Source organism: Nanorana parkeri, unplaced genomic scaffold, assembly GCF_000935625.1.
Source record: "Nanorana parkeri isolate BGI_ZX_2015 unplaced genomic scaffold, ASM93562v1 scaffold594, whole genome shotgun sequence".
NCBI classification, from domain to species: domain Eukaryota; kingdom Metazoa; phylum Chordata; class Amphibia; order Anura; family Dicroglossidae; genus Nanorana; species Nanorana parkeri.
Window position 1 is genome coordinate 96634 of NW_017306862.1, and position 20742 is coordinate 117375.

General features: G+C 40.3%; 1 protein-coding gene across 1 annotated transcript in view; it reads right to left on the reverse strand.

Moving 5' to 3' along the window:
* The window catches only part of MCTP2 (multiple C2 and transmembrane domain containing 2), a 186903-nt gene that overhangs the window by 92381 nt on the left and 73780 nt on the right, over positions 1 to 20742 (reverse strand). Inside the window, exons 5-7 of the mRNA XM_018562726.1 lie at positions 5742 to 5884; positions 3255 to 3331; positions 536 to 647 (exon numbers count right to left, since the gene is read on the reverse strand). Coding sequence (XP_018418228.1) covers positions 536 to 647; positions 3255 to 3331; positions 5742 to 5884 — 332 coding nt within the window. The remainder of the gene's footprint in view (positions 1 to 535; positions 648 to 3254; positions 3332 to 5741; positions 5885 to 20742) is intronic.

A 20742-nucleotide genomic window follows, 5' to 3' on the forward strand; every position in this document is an offset into this window, starting at 1 on the left:
TCCAGATCTCAACCCCATAGAAAACCTTTGGAGGGAGTTGAAAGTCCGTGTTGCCCAGCGACAGCCCCAAAACATCACTGCTCTAGAGGAGATCTGCATGGAGGAATGGGCCAACATACCAGCAACAGTTTGTGCCAACCTTGTGAAGATATACAGGACACGTTTGACCTCTGTCATTGCCAACAAAGGATATATAACAAAGTATTGAGATGACCTTTTGATATTGACCAAATATTTATTTTTCACCATAATTTGCAAATAAATCCGTTCCAAATCAGCCAATGTGATTTGTCTGGATTTGTTTTCTCATTTTGTCTCTCATAGTTGAGGTCTACCTATGATGCCAATTACAGGCCTCTCTCATCTTTTTAAGAGTGGGAGAACTTGCACAATTGGTGGCTGACTAAATACTTTTTTGCCCCACTGTACAGCTAAAGTGACTGCCCACAATGCAGCCCAGTGTGTTTTAAAACACATTTGCAAACAGTACAACTGATGAAACAAATGAAGACACTGGCCATATGCAGACACCTACATTATTTTTTGCATCTCTTATCCTGATGGACAGACTGACATCTGCCACAACCACTCCCATGTCTTCCTCGAGGCTATTGGGATCTTCGAGCCGGAACACTTTTTCAGCAGTTCTACAAGAAATAAATTAAAAAACACCCAATCAGTAAATATATGTATTTCACTTGGAATGTGGCAGATCATCTGAACAGCAAGTGGTTTCTGCCTCGGTTACACTGGCATATCAGAATATTTAATGCTCCATTGCTCAAAAAACAACTTTCACATTATTCTGACATACCGCAGCTCGGTAAACTTTATTGACAAACATAATGAAATCCCAATAGCGTATCATTATTCAAGTCCAAGACACCACGCAAGCTATCTGCCGAACGGGAGCCAAAAAGGTATTTTCAACACTGTCAGTACGTCAATGGAAGCTCAAAATACATTAGTTAAAATGCATCTTAACAGATCCATCAAACTATTTCTCTTCCAAGGATATAAATAAAAGTTAGTGCTGACAAAGTGTGTGTGTAGCAATGTAGAATCCTGCCAGTCAAGGATACCACTGCACTTAAAATAGAGCCCTTTCCAGTTAAACCCCTGGCATGTAAGAAGCTTTAAAATGATGATGTTACACTTTCATTGCTAGACTCTTAACATATTGTGTAGGAGTGTAGAGCAATATATCTTTAACCCGTTTAGAACCAGGGATATTTTGAAATTTCATGGCCAGAGTGATTCCTGTAGAAGGAAACTTTGGACAGAAATAAAACAAAAAATCGGAATTGCCATTAGTGACTTTCTTCAGAAAATGATAGTTACATGGCCACCACTGTTTTAAATACTTTGAGTTCTTGACCAAGAACAATCATGTAGCATAAAAAGCCAGGGGGAATGGAGAACTCCTGGTGTAAAAGCTTGTTCCAAGTCAGGGGCTTAAACTACCGAGGTTACTGGATGTGCATGACAGCCAGGTAATTAGCATTTTGGAGGAGAGGTCAGCAATGGCAGCCTACAGATTTCTTCAGTACCGGTCTTCTTTGAGGTATTTGAGGGCGAGGCAACCACCATATTACTGGAGGTACAACCTATTACTTCTTTTTGTTCCTAGACCCCACTGGTAATAATAGATTGACAATGTAATCCAGGCACCAGAAGCAGGTAGGATATTCCACTGATGATGTCAAAGTCCTGACAGGCACCTGTCCCCTAGAACATAGGGTACCTAGGTACAGTCACATGTGCTGAAGAGATCTGTTGCTTCTAAATCAGAAATTATATGCTAAAGGCAGAGCTAGAGCAATTCCCAGGAGCCAGATAGTTAAAATCATGGAGCGGTTTTAATACATATATATATTTTTTTTTTTTTTTTATTTTGTCTGCAATGTTATAATATAGAGGGACACCTGAGTGTAAAATTAAAGTTTCTACTGCAGTCCCAATGTGATGATTGAGTTTAATGAAGTACCTCAAGCAATCTTCTTCCCTCACTGCATAGGCATTTCCTGCCCATTCATCTACAGACAGGAGCAGCAGAGGGGGGAAGTATCAAAGGAACTTCACAGTGTTCTATGCAGTGGCGGAACTGCTGCCGGTGCAGCCGGTGCTTAGGCAACGGGGGGCCCAGCACAGTCCCTGTGCATAGATGGTGGGACTTGCCGGCGGAGCAGAGGGCATGAGAGAGATGGGGGAGAAACCAGGCATATCTCCTAAACCTACAGGGGTCATTTATAGGTTTAAGAGATATGTGTCTTCAATCTATAGAAAATAAAAAGTAACCTGTCCCCATTTATTTAAGTGTAATAATTATCTAAAATGCTTTGACATACATCCTAATATTTAAGAAAATCTATTTTTAAGATCTCCAGAGTTGTTCTGACTTCTTAAACCTGTACTATAAATAATGGGGTATATAAGTGTGCATGCATGAGTAAATGACTTAGCATTTTTGTATGTATGTATGTGTGTACATATGAGTGTATGCATGTATGTATACGTGCATATGTAAGATGGGGCCTCATGTTTAAGTTTCGCCTTAGGCCTCACAAAGTCTAGAGCTGCCTCTGGGAGTGAGGACCCAGCAAACAGAACACACACAGGAAACCGCTGAAGACAGAAGAGGTAATGGTAAATAATTAAAATAATAATTTGTAGCCTAATGTTGTATAAAGTATTGGTAAAACAATGCAGAATGGCACTCTATAGAGGACTACAAATCTCAGCAGTACTTTATACAGAAATACCATTGTTATATAAAGTATTGCTGGGATGTGTAGTTCTCTATAGCCTGTGCCATTCTGCATTGCTGTATATATATTAGGGATGCACTGATATATCGGCCTCCAAAACATATCGTCCGAAAATGGCACTTTTGGCTAAATGCCGAAAGTGCCATTTGTCTGCCGATACAGCGGCGCATCCATGCTTTCTTTCCTCCCCGCTTGGCGCTGCTCTGTGTCCCAGCGGGGTGGAGATAAAGTGTGACAGCCGGCCGAGCGCTGCAGGAGGAGAGCGCTGTGTTTGTGCACCAGGGCCCTTTGTTCCTTAGGTCCGCCACTGGTTCTATGTGCATATTACACCTGCATAGAGATTACATATAGTTTGCTGGTTTACTCAAGTCCCAGAACAGAAAATGTCCGGATAAATAGATACAAAAAAGGCAAACATAGCAGATGGACATTACATTGGAATCTCAGACATACCCATGAGCTGCTAAAGTTGATTTAGGAACTTACTTGTTTAGTTCAAGCTCTTGGAGATCTAGGAAAGCAGATCCCATAAAGTCATCAGTTGTGAAATCTCGATCATAAACCTTGAAGGGAATACCAAAACTATTATATTTTGTGTAAATGTGAAAAACTATTTTACTGAAGTGGATCCACACTTAAAATAAATTAGCAGGGCATGTCAGCATTATCGAAACATCTTTTCAAGTAAAACAATACCTTCACTCCATCTCTCTTTTTAAACTCTCTTTCTACTAAAAACAGGAATAAATAAATAGCAGAAAACTAACTAAAGGAAGGCAGGAGTTATTTAAGGCTGATTAGGATTACCTAAGGTTAATAAGGAGGTTAAATGTAAACAAATTTAATTAAACATTTTACTGAAAATACCATGTAAAAGTGAAATGTTATATGGTATTGGTCAAAGAAGCTGCTGAACAACATTCCAAACACTGTCCAGAATCTCCATTTTACACAGCAGCAGCTGCTGCGGTGATATAAAACAATTTGAGGTATTTTAACTATAAAGATCAACAGAACTAAATAGCCAACATGTTTCAGGAATCCAGAATATTCCCCTTCATCAGGGCATGTGGAATACTTTGCAACTTAGTTCCTTTTAGTGTTTAGACTCAGAGGGAATGATAAATGACAATTGTTTGCAGTTAGAGTGAATTGTTAGCGTTTCTGCAGGAGGAACAATGATCAGTCCTTCTGCAGAAACCCTAACAATTTACTCTAACTGCCAACAATTGTAATTTATCATTCCCTCTAATTATAAAATTAGTCTAAACACTGAAAGAAACTACGTTGCAAAGTAACTTTGCCCTGATTGAAGTGGATATTTTGGACACCTCAAATACATTGGCTGTTTGTTCCGTTGATCTTTAGAAATAAAATACCACATCGGAATCTACTAGGAGCAGTGGCACCCACATATGTTCTCAAATTGGGTTTAACCGAGACTCCCTCTCCTATCTGAGAATGCCTCGTGTGTGGGAGCAGCCCTACCAAGAACGTTTACTGTCGACAGGCCCGGATTTCCCACAAGGCCATCTAGGCCCGGCCTCGGGGCGGCAGCGGTGACCTTGTGGGGAAGTTGCGGGCGAGCATACAGCCCAATAGGAAAAAGTCGCTCAATGTCGCTCGTCGCGCAATATCGCTCGAAGTCGCGCGATTTTCATGTCGCTCAGTGTGAATGGGGCCTAACAGGACGCCGGAGGAAGTATCTGACACCTGGGGGGAGGAGTTGCGGCCCGCCGCGCCATGATTGGCCATCTACTTGCTATCACACAGGAGCTTGTTATCTTCTGTGTGATAGCAATAAACGATGTACCTTTACATTAACTTACTACACAAACCAAGAGTGGACAAATCAATATGGAATTCAGAAGCCAGTCTTTCCAAGAGCTAGCAAGATACAGGTGAAACTCAAATAATTAGAATATCGTGCAAAGTTCATTTATTTCACTAATGCAGCTTAAAAGGTGAAACTAATATATGAGATAGACTCATTACATGCAAAGCAAGATAATTCAAGCCGTGATTTGTCATAATTCTGATGATTATGGCTTACAGCTCATGAAAACCCCAAGAACCCCAAATCCACAACCTCAAAAAAGTAGATTATTACATGCAAATCAATAAAACAAGGATTGTACATAGAACAATATCGGACCTCTGAAAAGTACAAGCATGCATATGTTCTCAGTACTTGGTTTGGGCCCCTTTTGCAGCACTTACTGCAATTACTTTTGCATGATATTCTAATTATTCGAGTTTCACCTGTATTTTTTAGGAAACAGCTCCATTAACAACAACTAGAGAAAACCTCAAAAGTTAGGCACCAACTGTAATTTTTAGACAGCATTGGCAACCTGGCTTATAGGAGTTGACTAGCCCTAAAACAGGGTTTGTAAAACATTAACACATAACAATAAGTTTACTTACATTAAAAAACAATGTCAGATTCAGCCAAAAATAAAAAATAAAAATTTGTGTGTCTCTTGCAAACAAACTGCAAGAAAGAAAAAATCTGTACCTCAATAAGTCTGTAGTAATTAAATGCATTTCCCTGGCAAACCTGATAACTACTATGTACCATCTAAGTTCTGGTTTCTCTCAGGGCAGATGAAGGAAGGTAGGCATGTATGTTTCAGCAGTCCCTAGCTTGTGGTATTTTCTTTTTGCCACTACAGATCACAAGCTTGCTATAAGCAAAGTACCATCAGGGGTCTTGAGGGCAGATTTAAATCTGTAAGGAATTGAGATGCAGGGCATGATCGATATTTGTAAGGCTCAGACCTGCATGCACTGACATGCAGACAAAGAGGTGGAAACTACATAGCAGTGCTAAACGTGACAGCAGTTGTTTTCAGAGGTAATGCAGATTTTGTTAAGGGAACAGATTAGGTATTACTAATCCTTCCTGGAGTTCTCTTTCAAGGGGATCACATTAATATGTATAAACATAAAAAAAACATTTATTTAAATCACCTTAATCTGCAGCTTTTGATCAAGATTCTGGATAGGCAATACGAAAACTTCATCCCACACAGGATTCAGGTTCTTATAGACAACTTTGCTTTTATACAAGGTCTTCTTGTTTAGCTTGAACTTCACATAAGGATCACTGGTACCTGTGGGGAGGACAGAACATGCTAAATACCACAAAAAAAATGTAATTATTGGACTTATTTAGGTAGCCTAGGAAAAGTGAAATTATTGTATGGCTTATGCAGACATCAACCGGAACTCATTTTCTAAACTACCCTGACATTAGTAGATTGCCATTTAAGTGGTTGCTATGGGTTGTAATAGCCTTCATACAAAGGCTTGTTTAATGACGCAGTTCATAGCACAAATTACTACCTTGTGCAAACATAATGTAAATACATGATAAAAATGTTAATTGGGAAAATTAAAACTCTCTGAAAATAATAACTGGAGCTACAGTTGCTGTATTTTTTTTTATATTCAGATACAAAATCTAAGGATCTTGCCTTTGTCATCCTTCCTAGGGTCTCTATTAGCATTAGTGAACCTTTCTGCAACATTACATGTATACCTGTCACAATATACAGCAACAGTATCATTTGTTACTTAATATGGAAAAATACTGTATAATCCTCAGTCAACGTAAAGGCTTCCAAACTTCTTGAGATCAATAGATCTCAGAAATGGCAAAGAGTCATCACCACTTGTAATTTCCTCTCAATGAGCCCTGATGCACAGGCACTCATTTAGGGTCTCACAGCCAAGGAGACGAAGACCTTTACAATTAAGACTTTTCCTATTTAGATTTGTAAATCACTTGGAAGGTGATTTACACTTTGACGAAATGGACGGTTTTATACAGGTTCAGTTACATAAACTCCTAAATTCAATCCATTTGTATTCAAGAGTGTAACCGTACAAAAATTGTAGAAGAGCAGGGTGGTGAATACTGCCTAACTGGAATATTACACAGTTACTATCCTTAGGAAGGGGCTCAGATAGCATATTGCACATGTTAATCCAGTATGGCAATGCGAAAAGAGAAAGAGGAAGAATTCACAGCTTGACTTTCGCACAATGCTGTCTCATTTGTATTAGCTGTACATCCCCTTCCTAAAAAGAGCATAAGTCTGATGCTTTTGAAATATTTTATCAACTGCCTGGCCTGTGTTCCGAGTTTGTGCTGTGCAAGGCAAACATTGATGAGACCTTTTTCTGCAAGCATTCTCTTGTCTCACCAACTATATTATATGCATGCAATTGTGTAAATAAATGCAAAATGTTGTAGTTGAGGTACAACACTTGATCTCAAAGCTTACCATTAAACAGTCCTCAAAAGCAAATTGAGACTGCATGCTGTTTATCTATACGTCTTTCCACTCTGGTAAGAAGTTCCTTCACCCCCTTCATGCTCAACAATAATGTTGTATTTAATCACAATTGTAAGACAAAAGCTGAATTTTTTTTTTTGTATTGCTCACACAAAATAACAGAACCACGTATACATTCATCAACATATCCAAAGTTGTCAATAGTAGAATCCCAGACATGACTGTAAAATAGAAGAAAAGGCTACAGCCCTCACAGACATAAGTTTTTTCTAGCCCCATGCATAACAGTATGGAGCAATACCGTTTATCCCAAGTTCCATACAGCACGTTTGCTAGAGGAGCAGACAAACAATCTTTAGGATATATTTATTAAAAAGAAAGAAAGGAAACAGTGGGAAAATCTCTAATAAAAAGAGAGCTTTAATTAAATGAGATTGCTACTCAGGGATCAGGGCTTCATGCCTGTCAGCTTACTTTCAAAATAAACATCTCAAAAGTAGGCCTCTATGGTGTCACTTTCTCATAGGCAGTGCATGCTGGGTAATCCCTAGGCATCTTGACAGCTACATAATGTTCACACTGCTTGACGGGTGAATGGCTGCACTTGTGTGAAAGAAAATATTAATGCCTAGAATTAATAGAAGGGGCAGTGATTTACAAAGCCGGGACGAGGAAATGTGTCAGGTTAGCGCAGTGTTAATTGTTGAAGAGAATAATTGAGGAGGAACACACAGAGTTGCTGCATCTCACCATATTGTCTTACTGTCAAGCCACAGTAACATCTCAACTAGCTGCTTATGTAAGGCCGATCTACAGCGAAGGGACACACAGCCTGCTCACAGATGAGACTGGTGACAGCGTGTCACCTGGATGCCAACACAGAGACAACATGATAAAGGCACCAGGCTAACCCACATGCTCAAATATCATCAATGTCATTAAAAATATTTAGGAGACAAATGAACACAGGAGAGGAAGAACACACATGAGAAAATGAACAGAGAATTAGGACACATCACCACAATATATGCCTCTATGCAGTCTTCCAAAAGGACACTAAAAATCAGTCACCAGTCACTTCTAAAAATGAGCATTCACAAAATAAAATATATATTTTTTTTAAATAGTTGTGCAATGCAGCTTTATTCAAAATGTTTTCTTTTAGGAACATGGAGATAAGTCTAGGACAGCATGACAACTCAGCTGACAAATGCCAGCTTGTAATTGCTCTAAAAGGTCATTTACACTGCTTGGCCAAAAAAAAAGTCACACACTAATATTTCATTGGACCATCTTTAGCATTGATTACGGCACATATTCGTCATGGCATCATTTCGATAAGCTTTTGCAACGTAACAACAGTTATTTTCGTACAAAGTTGCATTCATTTTTCACCAAGATCTTGTAGGGATGATTTTAGAGTCGGACCACTGTGTAAAATCTTCTCCAGCACATCCCAAAGATTCTCAAAAGGGGTTAAGGTCTGGTGGACAATCCATGTGTGAAAATTATGTCTCATGCTCCCTGAATCAGTGGCGGATCCCAGATTGAGAGCCGCTCCCTGCCTCTCCCAACCGCAGTAGTAATGACACCAGCATCCCAGCGCAGCGGCCGGGACATACAGCTGTCACAGAGTTTACGGTATTTCAGTGTAAAAAATCGGCACACTCCAAGTACTATGCCGTTTTTTTTACACTGAACACAGTAAACTGTGTGACAGCTTTACAGCTGTATGCCCCGGCCGCTGTGCGGGGATCCTAGGCTGCAAACACCCCCCGCCCCCTCCCCCATTACTATGAAAAGCAGATTACTCTGAGGAGGAAATCTCCTTTGACAGCTCTGCTCTGCCTCCGCGCTCCTTTGCTTGCTATTGGCTGGGAGGGAGAGAGCAGCACCATCATTGGCTGCCTGGCTTGTTTCAGCAGAGAATGGGAAGGCACCTGCAGGGGAGGCACAAGAAGGCTGCTGGGGGCTTCACATGGAGCAGACATGGATGCTCCCCCCTGTTGCCCCCCCCCCCTCCCGGATCCACCACCTGGAGAGGAAGAAGGGGGCATGAGGACAGAGCACATCACAAGTGTAAGTCCCTTACACAACTGATCTCCCCACTGCGTCACCTTACGGACCTCCCAACTGCGTCACCTTACGGACCTCCCCACTGCGTCACCTTACGGACCTCCCCACTGCGTCACCTTACGGACCTCCCCACTGCGTCACCTTACGGACCTCCCCACTGCGTCACCTTACGGACCTCCCCACTGCGTCACCTTACGGACTTCCCCACTGCGTCACCTTACGGACCTCCCCACTGCGTCACCTTACGGACCTCCCCACTGCGTCACCTTACGGACCTCCCCACTGCGTCACCTTACGGACCTCCCCACTGCGTCACCTTACTGACTTCCCCACTGCGTTACCTCCGCACCTTGCGTCACCTTACTCACCTCCACACTGCATCACGTTACTGACCTCTGCACTGCATCACATTACTCACCTCCACACTCTGCGTTTATTATTATCGCTCCCACCCTCTGCCACTCTGCTGGACCCGGCCAGCCGCACCGAACAATCAGGACCCAAAGCAGAGGCTGCACTGTAGTCAGGCAAATTAGGCGGCCGTCTCAGCCCACGCTGGGGCTTTGCAGCTCCCTAATTTATGTGAGTACAGACCGCCCAAGGCTGACAGCGGCGGCAAGATCCTAGAAGGAGAAGCCAGGGTAGTGCGTTGTACACTGGGGGGAGAGGGGGAGAGCTGGGGGGGGCAGTGGACACATAGGTAGTGAGAGAGGAAAGGTGTGGCACAGTAGCAGTGGAAGAGCCAGATGGGGGGGGCTTATTTTTTGGCAGTGCCCCTCCCAAGACTAGACTCTGGATCCGCCCCTGCCCTGAATCACAATTTCACAATTTGAACCCGATGAATCCTGGCATTATCATCTTGGAATATGACCATACCATCAGGGAAAAAAAAAATGATGGTTATTCAGTATATTCAGGTAGGTAGCCGACATCCTTTGTTGCCAGATGAAACATTTGAATCACTGTAGTAATTATCCAATGGAAAGTTCTTACCTATTTGCTTAGCTAAATCCAGAAAGTGACTTTTTGTTTGGCCAGACAGTTCACACAGCTGTTCACACAGATGCATTTAAAAGAATTCAGTGACAGAAATATTTCTAATGGAGATACACTTGATAACAGGCTCCATTTTGTTTCACTGATTGTACCTCAAGAAGTACTTTCCTACCTCGCCTAGAGTGGTGTTTTTTTCTTGTAAAAGGGAGTCCTTATACTGTTTTCTATAGGTTGGTCTTGGGACCATTTCTACATAAATTTCCAACTACAGCTACACCCAATCCAGTCCCCCATTTATCTTCTAAAAGCACCACTTTTGTGAAAAATGTTGTATTCTGCGTGTGTAGCTGGTAGTAGTTAGTCACATTCAACTGCACTGGTTCTATAATGTTGAAGATGTTTCACTGCTTATCCAAGCTTGATATATGGGTATATGCAGTGCACTACAGTGAGAAATGCAAATACCTATATAATGAAGAGAAAAAAATAACCTCAACAAATGGATCGCCCCACACGTAATACCATTTTAACATAAGCAGCAAAAGGTCCAGTGACTAACCACTACTAGATATACCATTAGCTGGATAAGCGAGAACCTTCATTAACATTTCATAAAAGGGTTAATACATGTAATCATAGTACTTAATGAGTTATATATTCCTTTTTACTTAATATGCCCTTGTTAATAGTTGTCACAGCTAAAACAGTGTCTTACAGCAATCTTCCAGTTGCGGGAACAGCCTTTGTGCTGAGCGACTTCCCCTCCACTGGTAAAACATAACATGTCATGGCCCCTTGTCCAATCAGAGGATGCCTAGTATTCATTGAGAAGAATGGCTGCTGTGCCAAGTGAGAGACCCCCTGTATTTTAGGAGCAGAGGGGAAGTTGATTAGCACAGCAGCTGTTCCAGTATCTGTCCTCAGAATAAAAAAAAAAAAGGCATACGAATGCATAGCTAGATTCCTATTGGCTATTCCACTTTGCAATAGCCAATAGCAAACTAGCTATTGCACCCGCCCTCTGCTGCTTTCAATCACCAGAAGAGGACCTGATAGAAAAATTCAGGTCCCCCTCTGCTGATTGACAGCAGCAGTGGGCGGGTGCATTAGCTAGTTTTGCAAAGTGGAATAGCCAATAGGAATCTAGCTATGCATTCGTATGCCTTTTTTTTTCTTTTCTGACTGCCGGTCAGGCCGCGGCTCCCGATGTCAGAAAAGTCAGGAAAAAAAAAAAAAAACAACGATCGCAGGGAAAGGTTTAATCTGCTCGATTGAGCAGATTAAAACCTTTCCGGGAGTAAGCGTTTCTCTCCCGGGCGGCCGGGAGCCGCTATCTAATAGCGGGAGACTCCCATAGCGTCCGAGAGAGTTGGAATGTCTGAAATCAATACAGAGTTTGTATTACGGTGTAGTATGGGGTATGCATTAAACCTTTTTTTAATAGTAACTCTTAAGCAACCAGAAACTACATTTATTCAGAATCTATCAATCTCTGTGGATGCTGCATAACGGGGAGTTTACTGTATATATCAACTTTCTATAGGTGGAGTTCAGCTTTAAACCCATGTATAATATATATAGTACACATTTCAATATGCTACCAATAAAACTGCACAGACAATGCAGGGTAGCATCAAGAAATATAAGGCCAGATTGAAAACCTTTTAATGTACATAAGAAAAGTGTTACTGACCATTGGCTGCATTATGCACAGGTGGTTTGGTGCTGCCCATGGAGGCTCTGCCACACTAGCCACAGCCTATGTAAGCTATACAGCAAGGGGTTGGTCTGTATTACATTGAGCTTTCTAGTATTAGCAAAGATATTACGTAGGATCAGGATGACAAGGCCAAAATCAACAACAGGTCTCAAACAGATAGCATCTAGGCCTATAGACATGTAGACATGTCCAAACTGTGCTTAATGTTAAAGTACTGGGCCTGGATGTTGTAATATTGCTACGAGCTTTCATGCTTCCTGTCTAGGTACTACCAGGCTTTCTGCTGGCATCAATGAGCACTTTTGTGTATATTTTCATGACAAAGAAGTTAGAAGGTAATGTGTTTCATTGAAGTTATGTATTTGTGTGGATCACACAGTAGGATGCACTTCAGATTTCATGCTAGTTTCAGTGCCCAGAACACCACTTCTCCCTGCTTGTATAAAAAGTGTCAGAATTATCCTACATTCAACTGTATTAATTCTCTCTCATCAAGATACAAACACGGTACACATTTTGATAATGCTTTTTAGCCAGAGCCTGTGCTATTGGCTGAGATCATTCAGAAATGTCTAACACAACACTATGTAATAATACGCTGTTAAAAACACCCACAGAGCACACTGTAAAATCTTTAGGCATGCACACTGTGATTCACTTGTTGTGAAGGTCAGATGGAATAAAGAAAGGTCAATTTTAAAAATGCTGCAGAAAACAGTGGGAAAACACAGAGCTCAACTTCCTGGTCTCATGCAGTAGTAAAGGATTGGAATTAAAGCACAGTACAATGCTGAACATCAAAGTCTTCCTGCAGCGATAAACCCAATTCATTTAGTTCCGCTATGAAGTAGATGTCTCAGTTCTTCATCACTTCATTACCCCCTGCCGCAGCCACTTTTACACAGTGCTGAACTAGATGGGAGGATAAGACCACAATATTGTTTGTGGGGTTTTTGATTGATGGAATAGCAAAGACAACGTTCAGTGTTTCAAACACACACAGCCAACACATTTTATTTTCTATAAAAGCTCACCAACAGGTCAGTGTTGCACATGAATACCGTATATACTCGAGTATAAGCCGTCCCGAATATAAGCCGAGGTACCTAATTTTACAAAAAAAAAAACTGGGAAAAAGTATTGACCCGAATATAAGCCGAGGGTGGGAAATGAGGCAGCTACTGTTAGATAGATACCAATAAAATTACATTAATATTTATTTAAAAGAAAAATAACCTAGCTCTGTAAGTGGAAAAGGGGGTACAGGGCTACATATCATGTACTACGGATCATTTAACCCATTCATATTAGCAGAGGATAATTGTAAATCTATTGTTCAGTGCATTCTATATGTAGTATATAGTACATGTACATATAGAGTGCCTGCAACAATACATTTACAATGATCCTCTGCTAACATGAATGGGTTAAATGATCCATAGTACAGGGCTACATACAGATCATTTAATCCATTCAGGTTAGTATAATTGTAAATGTATTGTCTGCACTGTATTAGCAATATATACTCTATATGGAGAATATACTGCTAATACAGTGCAGACAATACATTTACAATTATACTAACCTGAATGGATTAAATGATCTGTATGTAGCCCTGTACTATGGATCATTTAACCCATTCATATTAGCAGAGGATAATTGTAAATCTATTGTTCAGTGCATTCTATATGTAGTATATAGTACATGTACATATAGAGTGCCTGCAACAATACATTTACAATGATCCTCTGCTAACATGAATGGGTTAAATGATCCGTAGTACATGATATGTAGCCCTGTACCCCCTTTTCCACTTACAGAGCTAGGTTATTTTTCTTTTAAATAAATATTAATGTAATTTTATTGGTATCTATCTAACAGTAGCTGCCTCATTTCCCACCCTCGGCTTATATTCGGGTCAATACTTTTTCCCAGTTTTTTTTTTTGTAAAATTAGGTACCTCGGCTTATATTCGGGACGGCTTATACTCGAGTATATACGGTAATATTTTTTTTTAAAAATTATAAACCTCCACTCTTTATTTTTTCCATGACACAGCGGTCAGTGAAATATATATGTATACCTCACTATGTTATAGAAGAAAGGAACCTACAATTCAATTTTTTGTATAAATGGTTAGTCCACCCAAAAAGTGATATTTCAGTTATAGGGGAATCCTGGTGGGCTTAGCCAGCCCCAACTTCATATATCTCTTGCAAAAACAAGCCTCTGCCATAATTCTCTACTATACACCTGCGCACATCCGAGTTTTAGTTTGCACCATCCATCTTCATCCATTTCCATTCCTTTTGCTACACTCTCCATAACGAAAAATATTTGTTAAAAATTCCAACAGAGACAGAGGAACCTCGAATAATAGCTACCGCATGCTGGGTGTGTTGTCATTCATTTGAATGGCACCCCAATGCATGGTATTGTAAGGGGTTAAAAAGTATTGAAGCCTCAGAATTAAAAATAATTGCAATATACATGTTTTTAATCTGTGTTCTTTTCAAGGTCCTTGGCTGGGACAAAAGAAAAGATTGCACTGCTGAAACTACGTAGGTAGGACGGCCTAAGATGCTCTAACAAATCAACGCTTTGAAGCTTGCTTGACCAGGATATGACGCGAAGACGGCACCCAGCCAGAAGTGAATCATAAACAACTATAAAAGATTTATGCACCTTAGATCAACTCCATGTATTGTCTGTATAGATTCTCCCATGCGCATGTAAATAAAGCAGAGTGAAGACTTTTTCTATAACAATTTTTGAGTCCGTAGAGGTTATTTTTAAATACAATAGAGCAATCTATTTTTCCTCCCACAGTATCACAATATCGTCCATTGGGGTGAAAAAAAGTGGTGCATGCACTATTTTTTTCCACTGCAAGGCAATGCACGGTGATGCAGTATCACATGTTGCAGCACACGGTGGTCGGTAGGTGCATTGGGGTGCCATTAAAATGTGCACCTAGCACGGGGTAATGTATATTAGGAGTGTTGTGCGACAGCGTGCATTAAATGCATGGTATCATGTAATTAACATAACGCTTATGTGTGAATGTGCCCCAACTCTCCAGCAACCCCTGAAAAATTAGTTGGAATGAAATGACTCTTCAAAAGGTTTTGTAGTATGAAAGAAATCTGGGCTTCAGCTCCTGATCCGGCCATGTAGTAACAGGACTCACTGAGCAAGATCAATCATTTTAGATTTCAATGGCCATGACATGACTACCAATAATAGACATGGTTACTCCAATGTGGCAGAAATGTTTCATTTCCTTTCATTTTCACATCAGTCTGTAGAGTTGACAGAGAATGGTACACAAAACAAACATCTACAGTGCCATTTCTGTGAACACCTTCATAATGAGACAGTTCAAAGAAGAATTGACAGACTTGTCAAAGATGACTAAGTCCACAGATGCTTGAATAACCACTTTCCACAAGTGTTTTGCTGAGAGGTATCATACGGTAATATGAGCCTTAACAGAGGACATGCTACAGCAGCCAAATACTGTATGTTGTTGTGTTCTACTCTTAACTAACAACAGGAAAATTAGGCTGCAGTGGGTACAGGATTACCCAACTTTGGCCAAGTGTAGGTCTGGAAAAGTGTTCCCTGGACTGAAGAATCTGAATTTCTGCTGCAATATGCACATATAGTAGGGTCCGAATTTAACCTCTTACTTCTAGGAGATGGAATGAGAGGTTTGTTGCATAAAAAGGTGAACCTAGAAAATATACAAGAACTGCTAAAGTCAGCACAGACCAAAATACCAAGGAAACCTTGCAACTTGAGGAATCTACTGTATGATGAATTCAGACGCACTGCAAGTAAAAGTTTGTAGGTAAAGGTGAACAAAAATAAAAAAAAAAGGTCATTCTTAACTCTTCTTCCAAAGAACGTCAAGGGGGATTTATCAAAACTGGAGCAAACAAGCAATCTGCTCCTCTCTTTCATTTCCAAAGCTTAACTAAACAAAGTGAAGATGGAAGCTGATTCAATGTTATGGGCAACTGCTCCAGATTCTCTGCTCCAGTTTTGATAAATAACCCCCCTCAATTCCATTACTTGTTTTACATATCTTACTGCTAACTGCTGTTACTATTGTAATGCGTTATAATAATCATTAATGCACTGTGTAATACAATGATCTTTGTTCGCCTATAATGGACTACAACGTATGCCCTATGCCTAACTTTTTTTTCAGAAAATTCAATAAACACCACTGAAATAAAAAAAAAAAAAAGTGTACTTAAAAAAAAAAAAAAAAAAAAATGATTTTACTAAGGCAACAACTGGCAAAAAAAAAAATCAGGCTTCCCTAGAGGGCAATTAGGAATGTGCGCCTAAAGTAAATGTAAGCCCGAATAATGAGCGTCTCTCATTGGCTTGTTAAGTATACCACCGAAAGTGTTTTGTTACATTTGATCAATAGGTGCAAAAAAAACCCCTATACAATAAATACTGTACATCTAAGGACTGGTGAGCTGCAATACAATGGGGAGAATTTGTTAAAACTGGAGCAGACAAAAGCTGGAGCAGCTGTGCATGGCAACCAATCAGCATCCAGCTTTCATTTTCAAAGCTTAACTGAACAAACTGCAGAAAGAAACTGATTGGTTGCCATGGGCAACTGTTCCAGATTTTGATACATTCCCCCCAATGTGTTTTGTTATCATTGTTATCGAACCTGTCCAGTTCACTCTGTGGCCTACAGAACAAGCCACCATATTATGAAGTTGGTGAACGGAGGAGGTATGCAATAGTTGTAACTTCCTGTCTTAGGGTGACAACGCTGTTGCTCCATATATACAACACAGTGTGTTAGCCCTGTCACCTAGGACATGGAAGTCTTAATGACAGGATCAGATGAAAATAAAGGGGAAAAAATCCTGGAAATGAATGCAACTGCCACATGTAACGATTGGTAAGCTGCAATATATTACATTTTTGTTCTTGGTTTCAAGCACACTTTAAAATGCTTATTATCACACGTGAGATCTTTCAATTTCTTGGAAAGTCCATGAGAAAAGCCAACTACTTCCTTTTCTCACTTTTGAAAGGAACTAAACTGTGTTGGTCCTGATGAGATTGAGGAAGTGTAAAGGTCTCACATTGGAAGGTGAAAAGCAGAGCACACACATCACCACAACCAAACCAATCTATATGGCAGGGGGCATACGAATTTTAAAAGCACAGCAACACAAATTAGCCCAAACGATCTGCATGTACATGCATTCCTGTTTATAGTGTAATTTGAGTTACTGCATTCTGTTACACTAGGCTGTGTGCCTTAACATCACATATAAGGTACTAAGAGCTAAAGGTACAGTTGCTTTGACCAGACGACAGAGAAAAGAAGAATTACCATTGATACAGAAGGAAACATGTTTTCAGTTGATTTGTTAACTTTCCCTCATGCAATGCATGTTTAATACGTAAAATAACACACTTTACTTCTCAGTGTAGTTCACTTTAAATTAAAATTATTATTATTATACAGGATTTATATAGCACCAACAGTTTGCACAGCGCTTTACAATATAAGGAAGACATTACAATCACAATACAATTCAAGGCAAGATGGTAAGGAGGGCCCTGCCCATGAGGGGATGAATTGTTTGAGAACGTGATGGTTGAGCAGTTAGGTTGAGGCGGGGAAGGCTTCCCTGAAGAGATGAGTCTTAAGGGATCACCTAAAGGCAGTCACAGTGGGAGATAGATGGGCAGGTTGGGGTAAAGAGTTCCAGAGGATGGGAGAGATTCTAGTGAAGTCCCGGAGGCGAGCATGGGAGGAGTTGACGAGGGAGCTGGAAAGCAGGGAAGTCTTTTGAAGAGCGGATGGGACGGTTAGGGTGATTCTTTGAGACAAGTTTTGAGATATAGCCGGGGGCAGAGTTGTGGGTGGCTTTGTAAGTCATTGTTAATATATGCACCTGAAGATGCAGTTCAGTTTCACACCTATGCCTTACATAGGGTACATAGGGTACATTTTGAATGACACCAAAAGACAATAAAAGACAATAAAAGGAACACACCCCTGCTGCAGTGCAGAGCAGTCACAAGACACGAAAGAAACACATAACAGATTCAACTTTACAGTTAGTTAGCATGACTAGTTGGAAGTAAGGAGATTAGGGGGGGACATGATTTTCATGTACAAAATGTTCAATAGTCATAGCAACATTAGCAACAAACTCTTTAAGATTAATTCCGTAACAAAGACTAGATGACACCACCTAAAACTGGTAGAAAAAAATTCAAACACAAGGGGCGAAGGGGGTTCTTCTCAGTTCGCGCGGTTAGGGTCTGGAACTCGCTGCCTCAAGCAGTGATTTACGCAAATAGTCTGGAATCATTCAAGAAGCTTTTGGACGATTTCCTGAGAGACTGTAATGTACAAGGGTACAGGTACTCTTGAGAATGAGAACACTCAGGGACCTATACACACACACACACACACACACAATAGGTTGGACTTATGTCTTTATTCAAACTCAAATACTATGCAACTATGTAACTATGACATTTTGGTCTTTGCAACTAAAAAATATTGTCAAAAACACATTAATAAATTTCCCCCAATGATCGTCTTTTAAACATTTAAACTGTAAGGATCCTGTGATACATTCAGCTACCTGATAAAGAGGCTTTGAACTTTTACATTTATAATTGCTCATAAAGTCTGTGAAGGGTCTCATTCATTCAGGGATATCTGTCCAAAATAAATCAAGGCAACTGAACTTGTTGTTATTTTCTTGAAGACATTTTGCTGGTCATCCGACTACCTTTCTCAATTCAGAATTGAGAAAGCTAACCGGATGTCTAGTGAAAAGTCTTCAAGACAAATACAGAAGTCCGGTTGCTTTGACATATTTTTTTATACATATAATTACTCATGCAGCTAATAGGTTTTGTAACCTCAACTCCCCCGCCCCATCCCCACCCCATAACATATCTTAGGGGATCTATGTATAAATGTTTACACACAAGTCAAAAATTTTCAGCCATGATTCACATCTTGTGTGAAAATATTTATAAACAGACTTCTAGTGTCCGGAGCCGATTACCAGTGTTGCAGTTATACAAAAACCCACAAGATGGAGACATTTCATCCTCTTAAATATAACTACTGGGTTGAAAAACAGAAGGGGTCGTCTGCTTAAAATGAAGGCAGAAAAGTCTTCTTTTCCACAGGTTAACATTAGTTGTATGTTGTAGAAAATAAGGTTAACAAAATTACTATACTTGCTGTATAATAATGATTGGTAATGGTAGTAGCTGTATAATAATAATTGGTCAATATCTGTAAAAAAAAAATGTTCTTACAGCTATATAAGGAACAGCAATACGATCAAAGAAACATTGCAACTGTGCTAATCAGAATGTATACTTCATTTAATTTTAGTCTCTACTGGGTTTGGGGTAAACATCCTTTTTACTCCTCACTTGCGTCAACAATTTCTGAGTCATTTACCAACAATAAACATTCAGCTAATTTGCAAACTGGTTCTGAGTAATTGAGTCAAAGTACTTAAGTGGTTGGATCAGCCTGTCACCCAGGAAACAAGCCATTTCTGAGCAATGGCAGCTACCAGTACGGGTTTCCACTAATAAAGAAGTCATGCTTGGGTCTTCCAGTGATCCCTTCCACTCACTGATGCTGCCTATCAGAAATATGCATCATCCCCACAGACTTATTTACACAGGCAGCAAGAGTTTATGTGGTGAGCGGAAGAAACCAAATTAGGAGTTCAACTGCCTCAATAACCCTCCACCACAGTGAAACTAAAGAGCATATGCAGTTCCAAAGGCAGTAAAAGAATGCCAGGGGCAGCAAAAGAATGCCATGGACAGCAAAAGAACACCAGGGGCAGCAAAAGAACACCAGGGGCACAGTAGATTACACTTTCCTGGAATGCCTATGATTTGGAAAGAGGTCATTTTTTTCTTTTAGGCAACAAGTCACATGTTTGACAGAAAAAGTAATATGCTACATGTGTCAAAATACATTACACCCACAGAAGTGTGGCTGTGAATTTTCCTTACACGTTTAGATGTAAACAACTTGGTTTCTGTGAAGTGAAAAGCATCATCTCTGAAGGTCAGAAATATTGGATGGATTTTTACAGAACCTGATTTGCTGCCAGAACTGGAAGGTAGAACTTCACAAATGTTTTGACACAATGTTTCAGTTTAGCAGAAAATATTAGCTGCTGTAGAAAGCATTTATAAGCAACTTGCTTGCAATATGGGTACTGTCTATTTGGACCCTTAGCCCTCGTTCACACCTGAACGTTTTGTAGCGTGTCCTACGCTCGATGAACGCTCTACAAAACGCTCAAACATCTAAATCCCATTGTATGCAATGGGTCTGGTTCACACCTTGGCGTATTTCAGCCCGTCCCTAACGCGCTACAAAACGGCCCACGCCTGAAAAGGTACATGTACTACTTTGGGCCGTTTTTGTTGCGCGTTTCCATTGGGATACAGCCAAGTAGCCCTCGGAAACGAGCGTTTGTCGCACAATTTTTTTTACCGCGAAAATTTGTTTCGTTTTTTGGCAATCATGTATGGCCACCCCCAATTCTGTGCCTAGTTTCCAATTTTGGTGAGTCACAGTTCGCAGTTAGCTGTGACTCGCCAAAACTATTCTACTTTACAAGACCTATAAGTATCTACTGCTACTAATACTGTATATATTTTGATATCCCCTGTGTGAGAAGCAGCCATTCCTAACTCATGTGACACATACTAGTACGCTATTCAAAGAGTAACTGTCCTGCATCTATTTGTTGAAATAACTGACAGAATGACTGCTTCAATCAGAGCCTTATCACAGTTTTTTTTTGCTGTTTTCTAATATACC